A 15,770-nucleotide genomic window follows, 5' to 3' on the forward strand; every position below is an offset into this window, starting at 1 on the left:
GCAACGGGGCTACTCACTACGCTCTGTACGACTCGGCGTGAGTAACGGCGGCAGAACTGGCCTGGTTCCCAGCCAGGCCTGAGTAAGTGTTTAGAATGGAAGCGGCTGGAATGCAAAGAATTGGGGCAGGAAGGAACCAAACAAATGACGGTGCTGTCCCTTTAAATAAAGTGCGACAAAGGGCTGCGGGGGTGTGTGTGTGTGTGGGGGGGAAAAATCTCATTTGCTAAATTAAAACAATGTGGCCCAGCCGTGGGCAGCCACACAGCGCCCAGCGCTCCGGGGGCCGGCTGCTGACAGTCAGACGTCTCTTTCCCTAATTGTCACGTCTCTGTAAACACGGCCCCCGGCGGGAGCGGGGAATATTTCCTTGTTTGGAAATTCTGGCTGGATCCGGGGAAAGAACTCGCAGCCCCCGCTGCACGTCAGGCCGCCCCCGCGGCCTGGGAACAGGGGCGGGGAGGGGAAGGCTTGTGCCGGAGCCAGTTCGAAAAGCCCCATTTCCCCGGGCTGCCCCAGAGGGAGCCGGCGCAGTCCTGCCTGGAGGTTTGGCTGTCACCCGCCGGAGAGAACTCGGGGTAATGACAGCAAGCGTCTCTGTGTGTTGAGAACAGACCGGCCTCAGTTATCAGATGGGGACAACGAACAATGGCTCCCTTTCCTAGACAGACCCACCCCCCCACCCCTTAGGGTCTCCCCCTCCCCCAAATACACGCACAGACACTCCAGCACACACAGGCTTTGAGACAAATCCTGTCACATGCATTTCAACGCCCCCCCCCCACCCCCTCAGGACCTGGTCGATGGATAAAATTAGCCTGACCAAGCTGCAGATGCTCAGGGCTGTGAAAAATTTCCCGGCTTAACCTCCTGTGGAGATGCAGCTAGATCAACCATCTAATGACCGCGCCTGGATTAACCACACGGATGGGAAAACCCCTTTGATAAACCCCGGCCCCCGAGCCCTCCCCCCGCCCCAAGTTTCAGAGCCTGGGCTCCAGCCCAAACCAGAACGTCTCCACGGCCATTTTTAGCCCAGCGGCCTGAGCCCCGCCAGCCCGAGGCAATTGAGCCAGGCTCTGACACTTGGCCCCGTGGGCCTGAGACGGACCCTAACAGTCGGAGACTGGCGTAACCCCCCAAGCGCGAGGTTTAAGATCCCCGCCGACGTTGTTATCCGCACTCATTGCTCCTCGTTGCGTGACGCCGTCAGGTCAGCCACCTGCAGCTCCCATTGGGACGCTCCTGGGCACACGTTTAAACGCACCCAGCACCCAGCGGGCCAGGATCTCGTTACAAACGATGGTTGAGTTTACAGCCTGGACCCAGCTAAAGGGCTGAATTCATTCACCATTAAGAGCGGGGCTACAGGCAGCAGCAGATATGCAAGGAAACGCCGGGCAAAGGGATGAACCAGACAGGCCGGCCGCATGTTGTCCCCTTACCTCCTGGGAGCACCATGCGCACAGCGGGCTCACGGCCAGACACTGCCTGCAGGAATTCACCCCGCGAGTGGTACAGATGTTCCCTGAAAGAGAGAGACAGACACCGATTAACACCTGCCCCAGCCCGGCCTGAAGCAAAGAGGCGCCTTCCAGATGCAAAGCGGGGTCTCGTTGCTCTTTGCTGGTCAGGAAGGCCGGCTGGCGCCCAGCTCTCCTAGCACAAGGAAATGACAAATCTCTGAAATTCATTGTTCACGGCCCCGATGTGCTAGGTGCTGTACGGACAGTCCCTGCCCCAGAGAGCTTCCAGTCTAAATAGACAGAGGGAAGGAGGGGAAGCAGAACCACAGAGAGGGGAAGCGACTTGCCCAGGGCCCGGGGAAGAAGCCAGGTCACCTGCATGCCAGTCTAGTATCGTCCCCCCTCGGCCACACTGCCTCTGTCTTCCGTGCCACCCCGCCATGCTCTGATTACGGAGGAGGCCATTTGCCTCTGTGGTCGCCCGCACCCCAGGACAATCACACTGAATCTCTCCAATCGCCATGGCACGGGCCCCCAGTGAAGAATGAGAAGCTGCCAAGGAGTCTAGGGCCTGATTTTCACTGCCATTCCCAGTGGCTTCAGTTTGGTGAGGCTCACCCACCCTGGCCCCCAGGCCGCCCGCCGCACACAGACCAACCCGAGAGGGGCACTGGCTGGCGGGAGCCCTTGGGTTTGGAGGAACAGCCCAGCAAATGCAGAAAAAGGTCCCACTCCTCTGCACTTGGGAAGGTTTGTGCCACCTCTGGTCCTGCCTTCCATGGTGCAGGGGTCCCCTCCGAGAAGGCTGCGGAAAGCAGGCCGGGGCAGCGCTCAGAAACGTCACGGGGGAACGGAGCAGGGAGACCGGAGAAGAGGCGAGCGAACCGAGCTGGGCTGGCTCTGCGGGGAACTGGAAGGGATGGAAGCAAAGCAAGTGCACCAAGGACGTGAGTTGAGGGGCAAACGTCTACCCGCTGAAGGATCTCTGGGGTTCAGGGTAATCCTGGACCAAGGGCTTTGGTGACACCAAAGGAGGCGGGGGGCTGTGTCCTGCAGCGGGCAGGAGGCGGCTTTGGAGAGAGCAGTGAGCTGATGTGGGTGGCTGCCCCAGGAGCAGGTGGGGGAGGATCAGGAGCTGTATCTTCACGCTAGCGGGTGTAAAGCGGCCTCACGACGCTGACGTCAATGGAGCTCTGCTGACAGAGCTCAGCTGGGACTCTGGGCTGTTATTTACCCACACACGTGCGGCAAGAGGAAGAGAAACAGAAAGACGATGACGCCAGGTCTCACTAACTTGAGAGCAGGGATAGAAACCAGCGAACGTGAGAAGTCAGGCTTCCCTGCCCTCCTCCCGCCCCCAATCCCTGCTCACTCGACCCCCAAACCGAGTGCCGGCTCTGATTGCAAGCAGAACTGGCTCCTTCCCAGCTGAGCAGGGGGCCTGGCTACGTCCCAAGGACTTTAATCCTAAGGGGAACGCGCTGCACATAGCTTCAGGGATTCCTTCCCCGCTCTCAGCTGCTTTCTGTGCAGCTGGGGGCAGGAATTCCTGAGCGCCTGCAATATACAGAACAAGGCACAAAGCCTTCTCCGAAGCCAATCCTGGGAACCTAGGAGCGGCCACAGCAGCGTCAAATGCTGGCACCTCTAGTCCACGCTGCAGAAAAAGGCGTGTCCGTCACTCGGCTTCAATTAGCAGTGTGGACACAGCGACCCGGGCCAGCAGCGCAAGTTACAGCCGCCGGGAGAGCCTGCGGTTGAAGTCGCGCTGCTAACCCAAGTTCGAAGCTGTGGCTTCGCTGCTATTTGAACCCGAGTTAGCTAATCCGGCTCGCAAACACTCCTTTTTTTACAGTGTAGACGCACCTCCCGTGACCAGAATAGAAGGAAGACAAATCCACCTGGGGCCCCGCAGTGTTGTCCGTCTAGTGGGGACATCAAAGTCCCGAGAGAGCTTTTCTCCCCTGCTCAGCCGCAGACTTGGCCTGCTCTGGTGTAGCTGAATCCTTGACAACCCCCAGCACAGACAGGCCGAACCGCCACCGGCTGCCATTTGACCGGGCACGTCCCGGCCCATTTTCAAGCCTTCCGAGCCCTCCATTCACCAGTAACCCCGCCCACTGCTGACAACAGGGTGCTGCTGAATGGCTCAGCGGGGGAGCTCCAAGCATAGACAGGCCCAAGCCATATTCATCACCATGCCAGGAGCCAGAGTAGCGCCTTGTGCTGAGCTGGAGGCTGCTCGGCCCTGTCTACACGAGGGAGACGTTGCAAACATCTTGAGGCGGGATTTCGCTCTCCGAGCGTTAGCCATGCTGGGAGTTCCTGCAGGGACTGGCTGTCACCAGCTATTCGGGCACTGGCCGCAGCCTCTGTACGCTAGGGCAGTGGAGCCGGATGCACGTTAGCAGTGGTAGGGAAACTTTTGCAAAATTCCCCTGGGGTCGGCAGGACCCTGCGGTTGAGGCCTTTCGGCATCAGCCCAGTGGCCCACAACAGTTGTTATCAGCGGGAACGTTTGCTAGCGCAGACACAGCCAGAGCATGTAATAAAACTCACTGCTCCGGAGCACCCCTTGCAACATCGGTGGTGGTGGTGGGGGGGCATTGCAGCAGCTTTGCCTCAGTTTCCCCTGGGTCTTCCAAAACTCCATCCGGCCTCCAGTGCCTTCCTAGCTGCTTTGAGGACTTAGCGCTCCAGCTAAGCCACATTTAGCGCCACCCTTTCCAGCGTACCAGCGTCTCCAGGCCTTACGTAGGTGTAGCCGGGAGCGACGCTTCCATAGTAAGATCGCTGTCAATGGCCTTGCAACTCTGTAGCATGGGCCTGACCTCAGACCTGCCCATTCTTCTTCTCCCCTGTATCAGGGCCTTCCCATTCCTTCTTCCCCCGCACTGCAAGGGTCCCCTCCAGCCCTCTCAGGAGGGTCTAAGGAGTCCTCTTAGCTTAGCTTCAGGGTCCTCAGGCTTCCCCAGACCCTGGCCATCAGAGATCTAACTGCCCCTCCCTTCCCTTTGCACCATCTACTAGACTCCTCATAGGGTCACACCCGTTCCCTGCTCCAGAGCCTTTAAAGATCCCAGTAAAGCGCTTTCCCCACACTCTGAGTATCTTCAGTCACCTTCAGGTATCTAAATTCTTCCAGTCGACCAGTGGTTCCCACCCAAACTTAAACAACCTGTGAACCCCTTTCACTAAAGTGTCAAGTCTCGCGAACCCCCTCCTAAAAACGAATCTTTCCAGGGGTTTTCTCCTTTGCCGGAGTATAAATTCTAAAAGCAGTGAGCTTGGACATATAACATTTGTTTTTATGACTTGTTTCTCACACCCTATTTATTATTTATCGTTCCAGTATTTTTATTACATTATGAAAACGGCACCACTCTTCCAAGAGCTCACTTTCATAGCTGGTATCACTTTGAACAAGCTGGTTGTAAGACAAGGCTCCTGTGTTTCATCAAGGAGGATCAGATGTGAAAAAGCATGAAAGTATTTAAGAAGCCAACTCAAAGAGTTTCTCCTACACAAGCATTCAGGTCTTGAGCAGTCCAGGCAAACAACGCACATTACAACAAAGCTTCAACTTGTTCTTCATCATAATTTAAAAAACAAGACTAGCTGCTTATTTAATTTTAAAAACAGCAAAATATATCCACCCCCCTTTCCATTTCGTATAAGGATTCTTGAAGTGTGATAGATAGGCTCGCTTTGATCTGCTTAGCTCTTGGCAGTCCAGGGGCTCCGGGCTGCTGGCCCCATGCTGCCCGGGGTCCCTAGAAACAGCTCTGTCCGCCATTAGGGAATTTTTTTCCTGAGGACCCCCTGTAACATTTCACGAACCCCAGTTTGGGAACCACTGCTGTCGACCCTGCCTTTCCTGGGAACACGCCCTGCATTCCCATATCGGCTGTTTCTTTAACCCCGCCTGCCTTTCACAACCCATTGTTGTGTGGCCTCAATAAAGATCAATGATTATTCACCCCACAGTAACCAGTCAACATTGCAAATGCGAGACCCTCACTGAGCCATGCCCAACTCTGAGTAGTGCATTTGCCTTGATCTGGGGCTTCTTCCTCTCCTCAGCCAATAATTCTCGTCATTCCTTTTGAAACTAACCTTTAAATCCCTGATTACTCAAGGGAATCTTTAGAGCAATTTCTCCATATATGTACCTATATATATGCGCTCTTTCTCCACTCCCTGATTCACTCCCTCTCCCAGCTCAGCTTTTTTCCTTTTAAGGCCCACACCCTGCGGAGGTGTGGTGGGGCCTGGCTCATTGGAGAGGGCTGGCTCGCCCCAGGCCTCAAAGGGGCAGGCTGCCACTGACAGGGTGACCAGACAGCAAGTGTGAAAAATCGGGACAGATCGGGGGATAATAGGATCCTATATAAGAAAAAGACCCCCAAATTGGGCCTGTCCCTATAAAATAGGGACATCTGGTCACCCTACCTGCAATACACAGGTGGTCAGTCTAATCCGGTGGTCCCTTCTGGCCTTACACTCTATGGTTCTCTTTCTGCACCTCCGTTTCCCCATAGAAACACGGAACTGCACCATCTTCACTAGGATGCTGAGCATTCGTGTAACTGGTGTCTGTAAAGCGTTGGGGGGATCCTTCGTGCAAACGACTGATGGCTAAATAGCACCTCTCTGGCTGGCGGCAGGGGTAATGCTGGTGCTCTGTGGATCAGCACAGACGGGGGGACACAGCACACCCCGAGCAGTGGGTTACACATGCGCATGCTTTCCTGGAAAAGAGGATCCCATCACCAGAGTCCTTCCCCCGCCCCGAGCCCCTGCAGACTGTGTGGCCCCTCTGATTGGACGAGGGATTGCTCAGTGGTTTGAGCATTGGCCTGCTAAACCCATAGTTGTGAGTTCAATCCTTGAGGGGGCCATTTAGGGATCTAGGGCAAAAATCTGTCTGGGGCTGGGCCCTGCTTTGAGCAGGGGGTTGGCCTAGATACCTCCTGAGGTCCCTTTCAACCCTGATATTCTATGATTTCAATCCATCCAGGGCTTCTTAGACTCCACCTGAAGTGCCCTTTAATGAGGGCCCCATGGATTTTATCAGTGCAGTGCCCACGCCAGCCAGAGAGGGCGCTCTTTAGGTACATGGTAACCCACCTCTGCATGGTTTGTGAGTTCTCCCTGGCGGAGCTGTGCGTTTGTACAGCACCTAGCACAACCAGGCCGGGGCGGGGGCTGATATAATACAAACAATACTAACTGGTGGGACTGGCCACAGGAGGGGATGCTGCCTGTAAATGGGTCCTGTTGTGGGGAGGAAGGGAGCCAGAGGAGGCGGCTGAGGGAGACCCGATGACTGATGCCCCCTCTCCTGTTACTGAGGCCCCATGGTGAGTCAGCTGGGTTTAAATCACCAGGGCTCCTGCTCCAGCCCCATCGCTTGCCCCACTGCAGGGGATGTTGACGGGACAGAGGCTAGACTGAGAGGCGCCCGTCGCAAAACAGGACGGCCTGACTCCCTGCCCGGGGGTGGCCTGGCTCTGTGCGCTGCAGCTGCAGCTGCAGGGGTGGAAGTATCAGCGAAGGGGAGGGGAGGAGGGGAAGGCAGGAAAATGAAAGCAGAGCAGGAAGAGGAACTGGTGAAGCGATAACGGCTGGTAGGAAGTTGCTTAAACAGCGATTGGGGTGCCCGGTTCTATGCCCTTGCCTCAGAGCAATCAGCGCGGGAAGCGATGCCCTTCCTGGGCTCGCTCATTACATGGCCAGAGGGACGTACGCACGGCTTTTGGCCCTCGCTGGGACAGGGCATAGTGGGCCTGCCCTTAGCCAGCGCGGGGCACGTGGCCGGGCTCCCTGCTCCATCCTAAGCAGCACCTCACGTCAGTCATTTGCACAGGGCAGGAGCGCTGCAGGCAGGCGGATGCCTACTGTGAAACTCAGCCCCCAGTACTCTTCAGGGACCAGGTTTTCCAAAGAGTGGTGGGTGCTGGGGGCAGTTTAATGGAAACGGGGCTGATTCCCCCCACCCCGTATCTCCTACCAGGAAAGCCATCGTCACCCATGTACAGATTCTGCAGCATGGGGCACTCACTCCGCACAGGAGTCAGTGCCCAGCCCAGGGGCATCAACGCTGAGCTTTGCCCACGTAATCCCCAGCTTTCCTACAGCACTTTTCACCCACAGATCTCAAAGTGCTTCATAACCATTATCCCTATTATACAGATGGGGAAATCGAGGCACAGGGAGCTGAAGTAACTCGCCTAACATCACTAGGCCTAGAACCTGGTTTTCTCAAGTCCCAGAGCAACACTCCTTCCATAAGGCCACCAAAGATCCTTATTAAAGAAGATAAATCTCTACTGACCACCCAAATTACACACATCACTAAGTGCCCGTCTATACTGAGGGCATTCCTACCAGCGTAGCTACAATGATAGTACAGTCAGCCCCCTGCTGTATTGATGTTTATCACCCGTCCTTTTGGCTCTCCTGCCCACAGATCTCGCCAGCCCTGCCAAGCTGCAGTCCGGGGCCTAGGGACTGGATTTCTTTTGTTCATCACAGCTGGAAGCCAGCCACAGAGGGGCTCAGTGAGCATTAGCCTGGCTGCCCATGGGAGAGGCACAAAGGGACCCTCAGTTGGCCATTACGGGGCTTCAGGATTAAGCACTGGGTCTTGCAAACCACTGGAGCTCTTGCTAGGTACATAAAACACAGAGGGTCTCTTTGAAAGCTAAGGGGGCTCAGGCCCCGGGGGTGGGCAGTGTCCAGCCCCCCTCAGAAGAAAACCTGCGAGGCAGCTCTCGGGTCTGTGACTCCACACGGCGTCCCGCGGGTTCGAACCAGCGCCGCCGCAGTCGCGCTGCTGGAGTGGGGGGGGGGTGCTCAGGTAGGCTCCCTGACCCCTCTGCGGCCCTATCCTTTCCTCCAGTCCTCACTACTATCTTCCTACAAACCACAACCACCCGCTGACTCATGGGCTGCGGTCACTGCACTGCAGCACCGGCCCCGCGGGGCTCAGTTCTCCTTCAGTGGCAGATCTGCAGGGCTTGCTTCCTATCAGATGGGTTTTCTCCCCTCCGTGTTCGGGGCCCGTTGACGGGGGTGGTCGTTAGTCTCAACCCTGGGCTAGCTGGGGCTCCTCCCTTGCCCCACACAGCTGTGTTAAGGGACAAGGCCCTCCAAGGACTGGGTCGACACGGGTGCTGAGGCTGGCTCTGCCACCGACTTCCTGCGTGACCTTGGGCAAGTCACTTAGGCCGAGTGTGGCAGCGCCTGTCATGGATGGGGACCTGAGCTAGATGCCATCTGTTGGCCACAAAGCACTAAATACGCTGGGCTAAAGAACACGGGGACCCATGACTCCCCATCTGCGTGTTGCAGCCGGGACCTGGCATGGGAAGGTCTCCTCTGGAAGGGTCCCGCGCTAGGAACTCTGTTCACCAGAGGCTGAGCTGGTTGTGCCAGCACTTGGAACTGAGAGCTCAGCTGTAGCTAAACTCTGAGGCTAGGCTGTCCTCTCCGGCCCTCCTGAAATCCCCCGCCTCTCCCGCGCCCTCGGGAAAGTCAGGCACCAGTGATGATGAATGCCAGCTCAGCTGCTTTCTAACCTGCACTACCTCTTAGCCCCTGTCTGCTCCGTTACCGTCCTGGCCACTTCCTTTTGATTCACCGCAGTAACGCGAAGGGCCAGGGGGGTTTCCAGGGCTGGCTACAGGCAGGTGGTGAGGGAGAAGCAGACCCAGCAATGCCGGTCACAAAGGAATTGCGCAGAGCTTACCCTGCGAGAGCCTGTCTCTGTCTACAGAGCGCCGAGTCTCCTTCCCCAGTGCCGGTGTAACTGGCAGACAGTGGGGTGAAACTGGCGCCAGTGGGATCTGAATCAGGGCCCTGGTGCCGTCTCCTTTAGGGTGGGGGTGATCAAAGAAGCCAGAGGGGGATAGGTGCCCAAATCCCATTGACATTCAATGAGAGTCAGGCATCTAACTCCTTTAGGCTCCTGTGACCATCCCGGATTTCACACGATTCCAAGCACCTCTCGGAGGCCTCGAGCCATGTCCCCTGTCCCGTGCAGAGCCTGGCTGGCTGGGGCGGGCTCTGCTCGTTCATTGGTTCACGGCACAGTCAGCGCTCTGGCTGCCTGCTGGCAAACACAGCGGGCTGTATCCATTGTCCGACCCCTTGTGTCCTCACTTACCACCCGGGCAAAGTGGGAGTAAAACTCTCCCGCTGCAGGGGGCGGAGAATTCAGATCTGGCAGCGTTTTTCTCCCCGGGGCAAACTGGCCAGCCAATGTCCCGGGCATGGGAATCAGCATTGCACGCCAGTGTCTGCTCCCTGCCTGAGAACATGAGTTGGAGGGGGCTAAATTAGACGGGATGCCAGCGGGAGAGAAAGAGGCATATCCCCAGGCTGCCGCCTGGTTCTGCTGGCAGCAGCCGCAGTTCTCCAGGGGTATAATACAGGTCATGCTGAGCTGGGAGGCAGTACCCTGCGTGCGCCTGCCCCGATGAACCATGGTAATGGCAGGGCAAAGTCTGAGTGGTTTGAGATATTAACAGAGCCCCGGAGAGGAGACTGAACACACGCCTTCCCCGACCGCATTACCAGCCTAGTGCCCCAGCCTCTGCTGCAAGGAATACAAAGTTGGGGGAGGGGGAAACACAGACAGCCCCCATCCTTCTTTCCGGACCTCTAGCTCCCAGCCTGGGCTGCCCAGTTTCCCCACACGTGGTCTCCCCCAAAGTCCTGGCCCGGCCCAATCCATGCAGGAGAGATTGCGCACTCTGCGACAGGCTAGCCGCAAAGGATAACCCCCTCCCCCCAGCAGAAAGCACCACCTGCTCCCCCATCTAGACTTACCCCGAGGCTGCGAGCGGCTGTGGATTCGCTGACACCGAGGGGTTTTTTATTACAGCCAAACAATCAAGGTGCGGGAGTTTTCGCACTGTAAACGCCTCAGTAGAGACAGGGCCGGAGTAGTTTTACTGCATGGTAGCCAGACAGGGCCAGCTGTAAACCCTCTGTCGGGGGGGGGGGCTGCCCCCGCCCAGTTTACCTCAGGGTAAAACCAAAGTGCAGCCAAGGGCCAGCACCTGGGTGGTTGTTATCCCAGGGGGAAAAACACCCCTATTGTGTCAGCCGGCGTGGGCAGAAGTCAGAGGTGATGTGTCAGGTGCGGGTCTCCCTGACTCACACCCACGCACCACAGCTGGGGGGCAATACACACCCAGAGGGCTGCAAGGGGGCAGGCTGCGTCCGCAGAGCCCTGTTCTCGGCGTCTGGCCCAGGACTGCTGGACAGGAGCTCACGGTGGGTAAGTCAGCAGCAAGACACTCTGCCAGGCCTGGGCAGGGCTGGGCCAGGAGGTAACCTCAGGGGAGCAGCCGGAAGGGCCGTGCGATGGGGCGTGGGAACGGCTGAGGAGAGACCCGGCTGAGTCCTCCGCACACAGCTTTGCAGCTCAGGGATTCGGGATCCAGCTCTCATGTGACGTTAGCGTCTTTCACCGGGAAAAACCCAAACTTGGCCTGGCTCTCAGCCGCCTCTGCAGGATGTGCCCCGGGCACTTCCTAGTACGGTTCTTTCCTGGGCAGAGGCGGGGAATCTTCCTGCTAGACAGAGTCACACCCCCGAACATACAAACCCTCGTCCAGACAGCAAGCCCATCACACGGCAAGGTCACATCCACGCCCATGGTGCCATTGCACAGCACCACACACCAAACACACACACCTAGGGTGCAGTCGCACACCACCACACGCCTAGCTACATTCACACAAATGGCGCAACCACACATCACCAACCACACACTTCCACATACACCTAGGGTGCAGCCGCACACCACCACACGCCTATCTACAGTAACACAAATGGAGCAACCACACATCACCAACCACACACTTCCACACACACCTAGGGTGCAGCCGCACACCACCACACGCCTATCTACATTCACACAAATGGAGCAACCACACATCACCAACCACATACTTCCACATACACCTAGGGTGCAGCCGCACACCACCACACGCCTATCTACAGTAACACAAATGGAGCAACCACACATCACCAACCACACACTTCCACATACACCTAGGGTGCAGCCGCACACCACCACACGCCTATCTACATTCACACAAATGGAGCAACCACACATCACCAACCACACACTTCCACATACACCTAGGGTGCAGCCGCACACCACCACACGCCTATCTACATTCACACAAATGGAGCAACCACACATCACCAACCACACACTTCCACATACACCTAGGGTGCAATCACACACCACCACACGCCTATCTACAGTAACACAAATGGTGCAACCACACATCACCAACCACATACTTCCACATACACCTAGGGTGCAATCACACACCACCACACGCCTATCTACATTAACACAAATGGAGCAACCACACATCACCAACCACATACTTCCACATACACCTAGGGTGCAATCACACACCACCACATGCCTATCTACACTAACACAAATGGAGCAACCACACATCACCAACCACATACTTCCACATACACCTAGGGTGCAATCACACACCACCACATGCCTATCTACACTAACACAAATGGAGCAACCACACATCACCAACCACATACTTCCACATACACCTAGGGTGCAATCACACACCACCACACGCCTATCTACATTCACACAAATAGCACAACCACACATCACCAACCACACACAACACACACACCAAAGGTGCAGTCACACACCACCACACACCAACCCACACTAACACAAATAGCACAACCACACACTTTCACACACACACACACACACGAGGGGCCAGGGCAGGTTAGTCCCCCACACACCACATCAGTGTTTTATCTCAGGTAGTTTTAACCAGCCCGAGCAAAGCCCCCCGCCCCGTAGGCTACAGCTCCGGCACTGCCAACTCCAACCCTTCAAAACTCAAACGCTTGGCTTTAAAATCAGAGATGTTAAAAACCATCAGCTCGGGGGTTTTTTGGGTTTCTCCTCCGGCTGGGGGGGGGTACGTGGGGGGGGCCGTTAGGGGTGACCTTTCCCAGCGATCCCCTGCAGCTGCGAGGCTTTTCAAAGCGACTCTCGTGCAATCTCTGGAGCCGTTGCAACACCTCGCTGCTCGGGGCAGGACAATCTCCCGCAGCCCAGGGGCCGTGCAAACGCCTGGGGCATTCACCCCAGCCATGGCCAGCTGGGATCTGGAGACCCCCCTAACGCCCCAGCGTGCGGGGTAGCTAAACGCCCCCCCCCGCCCCCAACAGGAGATAGAAACACAGAGCCAGGCACCTGCCCCCCTCCTCCGGCCACAGCGGGATGGAGAAATCGCTGCAGCGCTGCTAGCGAAGCAAACAACCTTCCCCTCCGGAGAAATCCCGCTCACCGACCCCGGGGTAACCCAGCGCGCCCCCCCGGGCGGCGTGAGAACCCACCCCGGGGGAACCCAACGCGCGCCCCCCCCCCCGGGCGGCGTGAGAACCCACCCCGGGGGAACCCAGCGCGCCCCCCCCCGGGCGGCGTGAGAACCCACCCCGGGGGAACCCAGCGCGCCCCCCCCCCCGGGCGGCGTGAGAACCCACCCCGGGGGAACCCAGCGCGCCCGCCCCGGGCGGCGTGAGAACCCCCCCCGGGGGTACCCCCCGCGCCCCCCCCCCCGGGCGGCGTGAGAACCCACCCCGGGGGAACCCAGCGCGCCCCCCCCCCCCGGCGGCGTGAGACCCCACCCCGGGGGATCCCCGGGCGCCCCCCCCCCCCCGGCGGCGTGAGAACCCACCCCGGGGGAACCCAGCGCGCCCCCCCCCCGGCGGCGTGAGAACCCACCCCGGGGGAACCCAGCGCGCCCCCCCCCCCGGCGGCGTGAGACCCCCCCCCGGGGGACCCCCGCGCGCCCCCCCCCCCGGCGGCGTGAGAACCCACCCCGGGGGAACCCAGCGCGCCCCCCCCCCGGCGGCGTGAGAACCCACCCCGGGGGAACCCCGCGCGCCCCCCCCCCGGCGGCGTGAGAACCCACCCCGGGGGAACCCAGCGCGCCCCCCCCCCGGGCGGCGTGAGAACCCACCCCGGGGGAACCCAGCGCGCCCCCCCCCCCGGCGGCGTGAGAACCCACCCCGGGGGAACCCCGCGCGCCCCCCCCCCGGCGGCGTGAGAACCCACCCCGGGGGAACCCAGCGCGCCCCCCCCCCGGCGGCGTGGGTACCCACCCCGGGGGAACCCAGCGCGCCCCCCCCCCGGCGGCGTGAGAACCCACCCCGGGGGAACCCAGCACGCCCCCCCCCCCGGCGGCGTGAGAACCCACCCCGGGGGAACCCAGCGCGCCCCCCGGGCGGCGTGAGAACCTACCCTGGAGTCCCGCCGCGCACAGCGCCAGCACGAGGGTCCGCAGAGCCAGACGGAGCTCCCGCATCTTCTCCGCGGCCGGCCTGCAGGGGTGAGGAGGCGGCGAGGGCTGGAGCCCGGGGCTGAGGCTGCCGGAGCTTTTGAGCCGCCTGGGGGATGAATCATGAGGCTGAGGACACGAGAGCCACGGATGTGCTGAGCCAGAGCCCGGGCTGCCTGGAGGAAAATCCGCCGTCAGCTTTGAGTCAGCGACTGCCCCCGCCCGTCTGCCTGCAGCCCAGCGCTCCTGCCTCTCCCCGCGTCTCCTCCCAGGGCCTTATAAACCCGTGACCCGGCCTGCAGCCACTCTGGGGCCAGAGCCTGCCTGGATGTTCTGCCTCTGCTCTGCTCGAGGTGCAGCCTGCACCCAAACCCTGCGAGTCAGTCACCCCCAGACTCCGGGGGAGGTTAGATCCCGATGCAAAACACCGAGGGTGACCAGCTGTCCTGATTTTATAGGGACAGTCCCGATTTTAGGGGATTTTTTTTATATAGGCTTCTATTACCCCCCCCCACCCCATCCTGGTTTTTCACACTTGCTGTCTGGTCACCCTATAAACACCCAACAGCCCAGTTCTCCTCTGGCTGACACTGGTGTAAACAGGGCTGACAAGGCGGGGGGTGGGGGGGAGCCGGTACAAATTACCGGGGCCCGGTGGTCCGGAAGGGGGCTCGGCTTTCCCGGCTTCGTTGGCCCTGTTTAGCCGGTCCGCCCTTCCTGGGGGGGGTCCTGAAATTTTTTTTTCACTGGGGCCTGACCCCGCTCTCGGCAGCCCTGGTGTAAATCAGGAGTAACTTCGCTGAAGTTAAGTATCAGAGGGGTGGCCGTGTTAGTCTGGATCTGTAAAAGCAGCAAAGAGTCCTGTGGCACCTTATAGACTAACAGACGTCTTGGAGCAGGAGCTCTCGTGGGTGAATCCCCACGTTGTCCGCTGCAGTTACTGGCGTGATGCTGGGGGGATCCGACTCGGGGTCTGAACAGACAGCAGCTCGGCAGCAGGGGGTTGAGTTTGGGCCGTCCCAAAGGCGGAGGAAGTTGAGTTCTGGTTCAGAACGTTGGGCCTGATTCGCCTCCTAGCTGCACCAGTTTTACCTCCTTGACCAAAGTGGAGTCACTCCAGATTTACACTGGTGTGAGAGAGGCTTTGTGTCTCAGACCCAGCTCGACTGCGGGGAAGTATCCAAACTTTGGGGGGCTTGTCCGATCGGGGGAAATCTCTGATCCTTTTAGATCTGCCCGGACCCTGGAGTCCCACCAGTCCTCAGTGCATGGCTGGAAGAGGCCAGGAGCCACAAGGAAATGAACCTCCAGTACTAAGATTGGAAGCGCTCCAGGACAGGGACTGAAAACCCCTGCACAGCCCCAGGGGGCCCTGCCACTCCCCCAGCAGCTCCCTGGCACTGGCAGGCTTAGCCTTCCCTTGGAAGGATGCAATCTGGGGCCAGTGGCAGGGCCAGCGAGTCTCTGCTGGGGAGCAGCCCCTGTGTGCGTGGCCCCAGGACATGCTCCATCACTCACAGTCTGTAAATCTGCCGGGCTGGGTGCAGGAGTCACGGGGCGAGGTGCTCCGGCCCGAGCCGTGCAGCAGGTGAGACGGGATGAGCCAAGCGATGAATCCGTATACGACTCTGCTGTCCCACCCCAGCCCCGCCCCGTTGTGTCCTTCCCTGGGGCACCGTCTGTCTATACCGCACCTAGCACAGCGGGGCCCCGATCCGTGCTTGAGGTCGCTAGATGCTACCTAACACCACCACGAGGCAGGGGCTGAAATAGAAGGACACGTCTGTTTTCCTCTTCCTCCAGCCCTTCCCCTTTCCAAGCTGGAGTGAGGATGAGCTGTTGGTAGATATGCCTCATGCCAGCTCAGCACCCGAGTGGCCGGAAAATCAGAGACCTAAGCCCCGCAACCACCTGCTTTCCACAGCCTTCGGAGTGATTGAAC

General features: G+C 59.0%; 1 protein-coding gene across 4 annotated transcripts in view; it reads right to left on the reverse strand.

The window, feature by feature from the left end:
• The window catches only part of ITGB3 (integrin subunit beta 3), a 39,639-nt gene extending 24,564 nt beyond the window's left edge, over nucleotides 1-15,075 (reverse strand). For 2 of the 4 annotated variants that reach the window (XM_044999599.1, XM_044999598.1), the window contains exons 1-2: nucleotides 13,792-14,067; nucleotides 1,446-1,528 (exon numbers count right to left, since the gene is read on the reverse strand). In XM_044999599.1, coding sequence (XP_044855534.1) covers nucleotides 1,446-1,528; nucleotides 13,792-13,855 — 147 coding nt within the window. In that variant the 5' untranslated portion in view covers nucleotides 13,856-14,067. Of the gene's footprint in view, nucleotides 1-1,445; nucleotides 1,529-13,791; nucleotides 14,069-15,070 lie in introns of those variants that run through there. The other 2 variants (XM_044999601.1, XM_044999600.1) reach the window with 2 other exon arrangements.
• Between the last annotated feature and the right edge of the window lie 695 nt (nucleotides 15,076-15,770).

Source organism: Mauremys mutica, chromosome 25 (genome assembly GCF_020497125.1).
Source record: "Mauremys mutica isolate MM-2020 ecotype Southern chromosome 25, ASM2049712v1, whole genome shotgun sequence".
Lineage (NCBI taxonomy): Eukaryota > Metazoa > Chordata > Testudines > Geoemydidae > Mauremys > Mauremys mutica.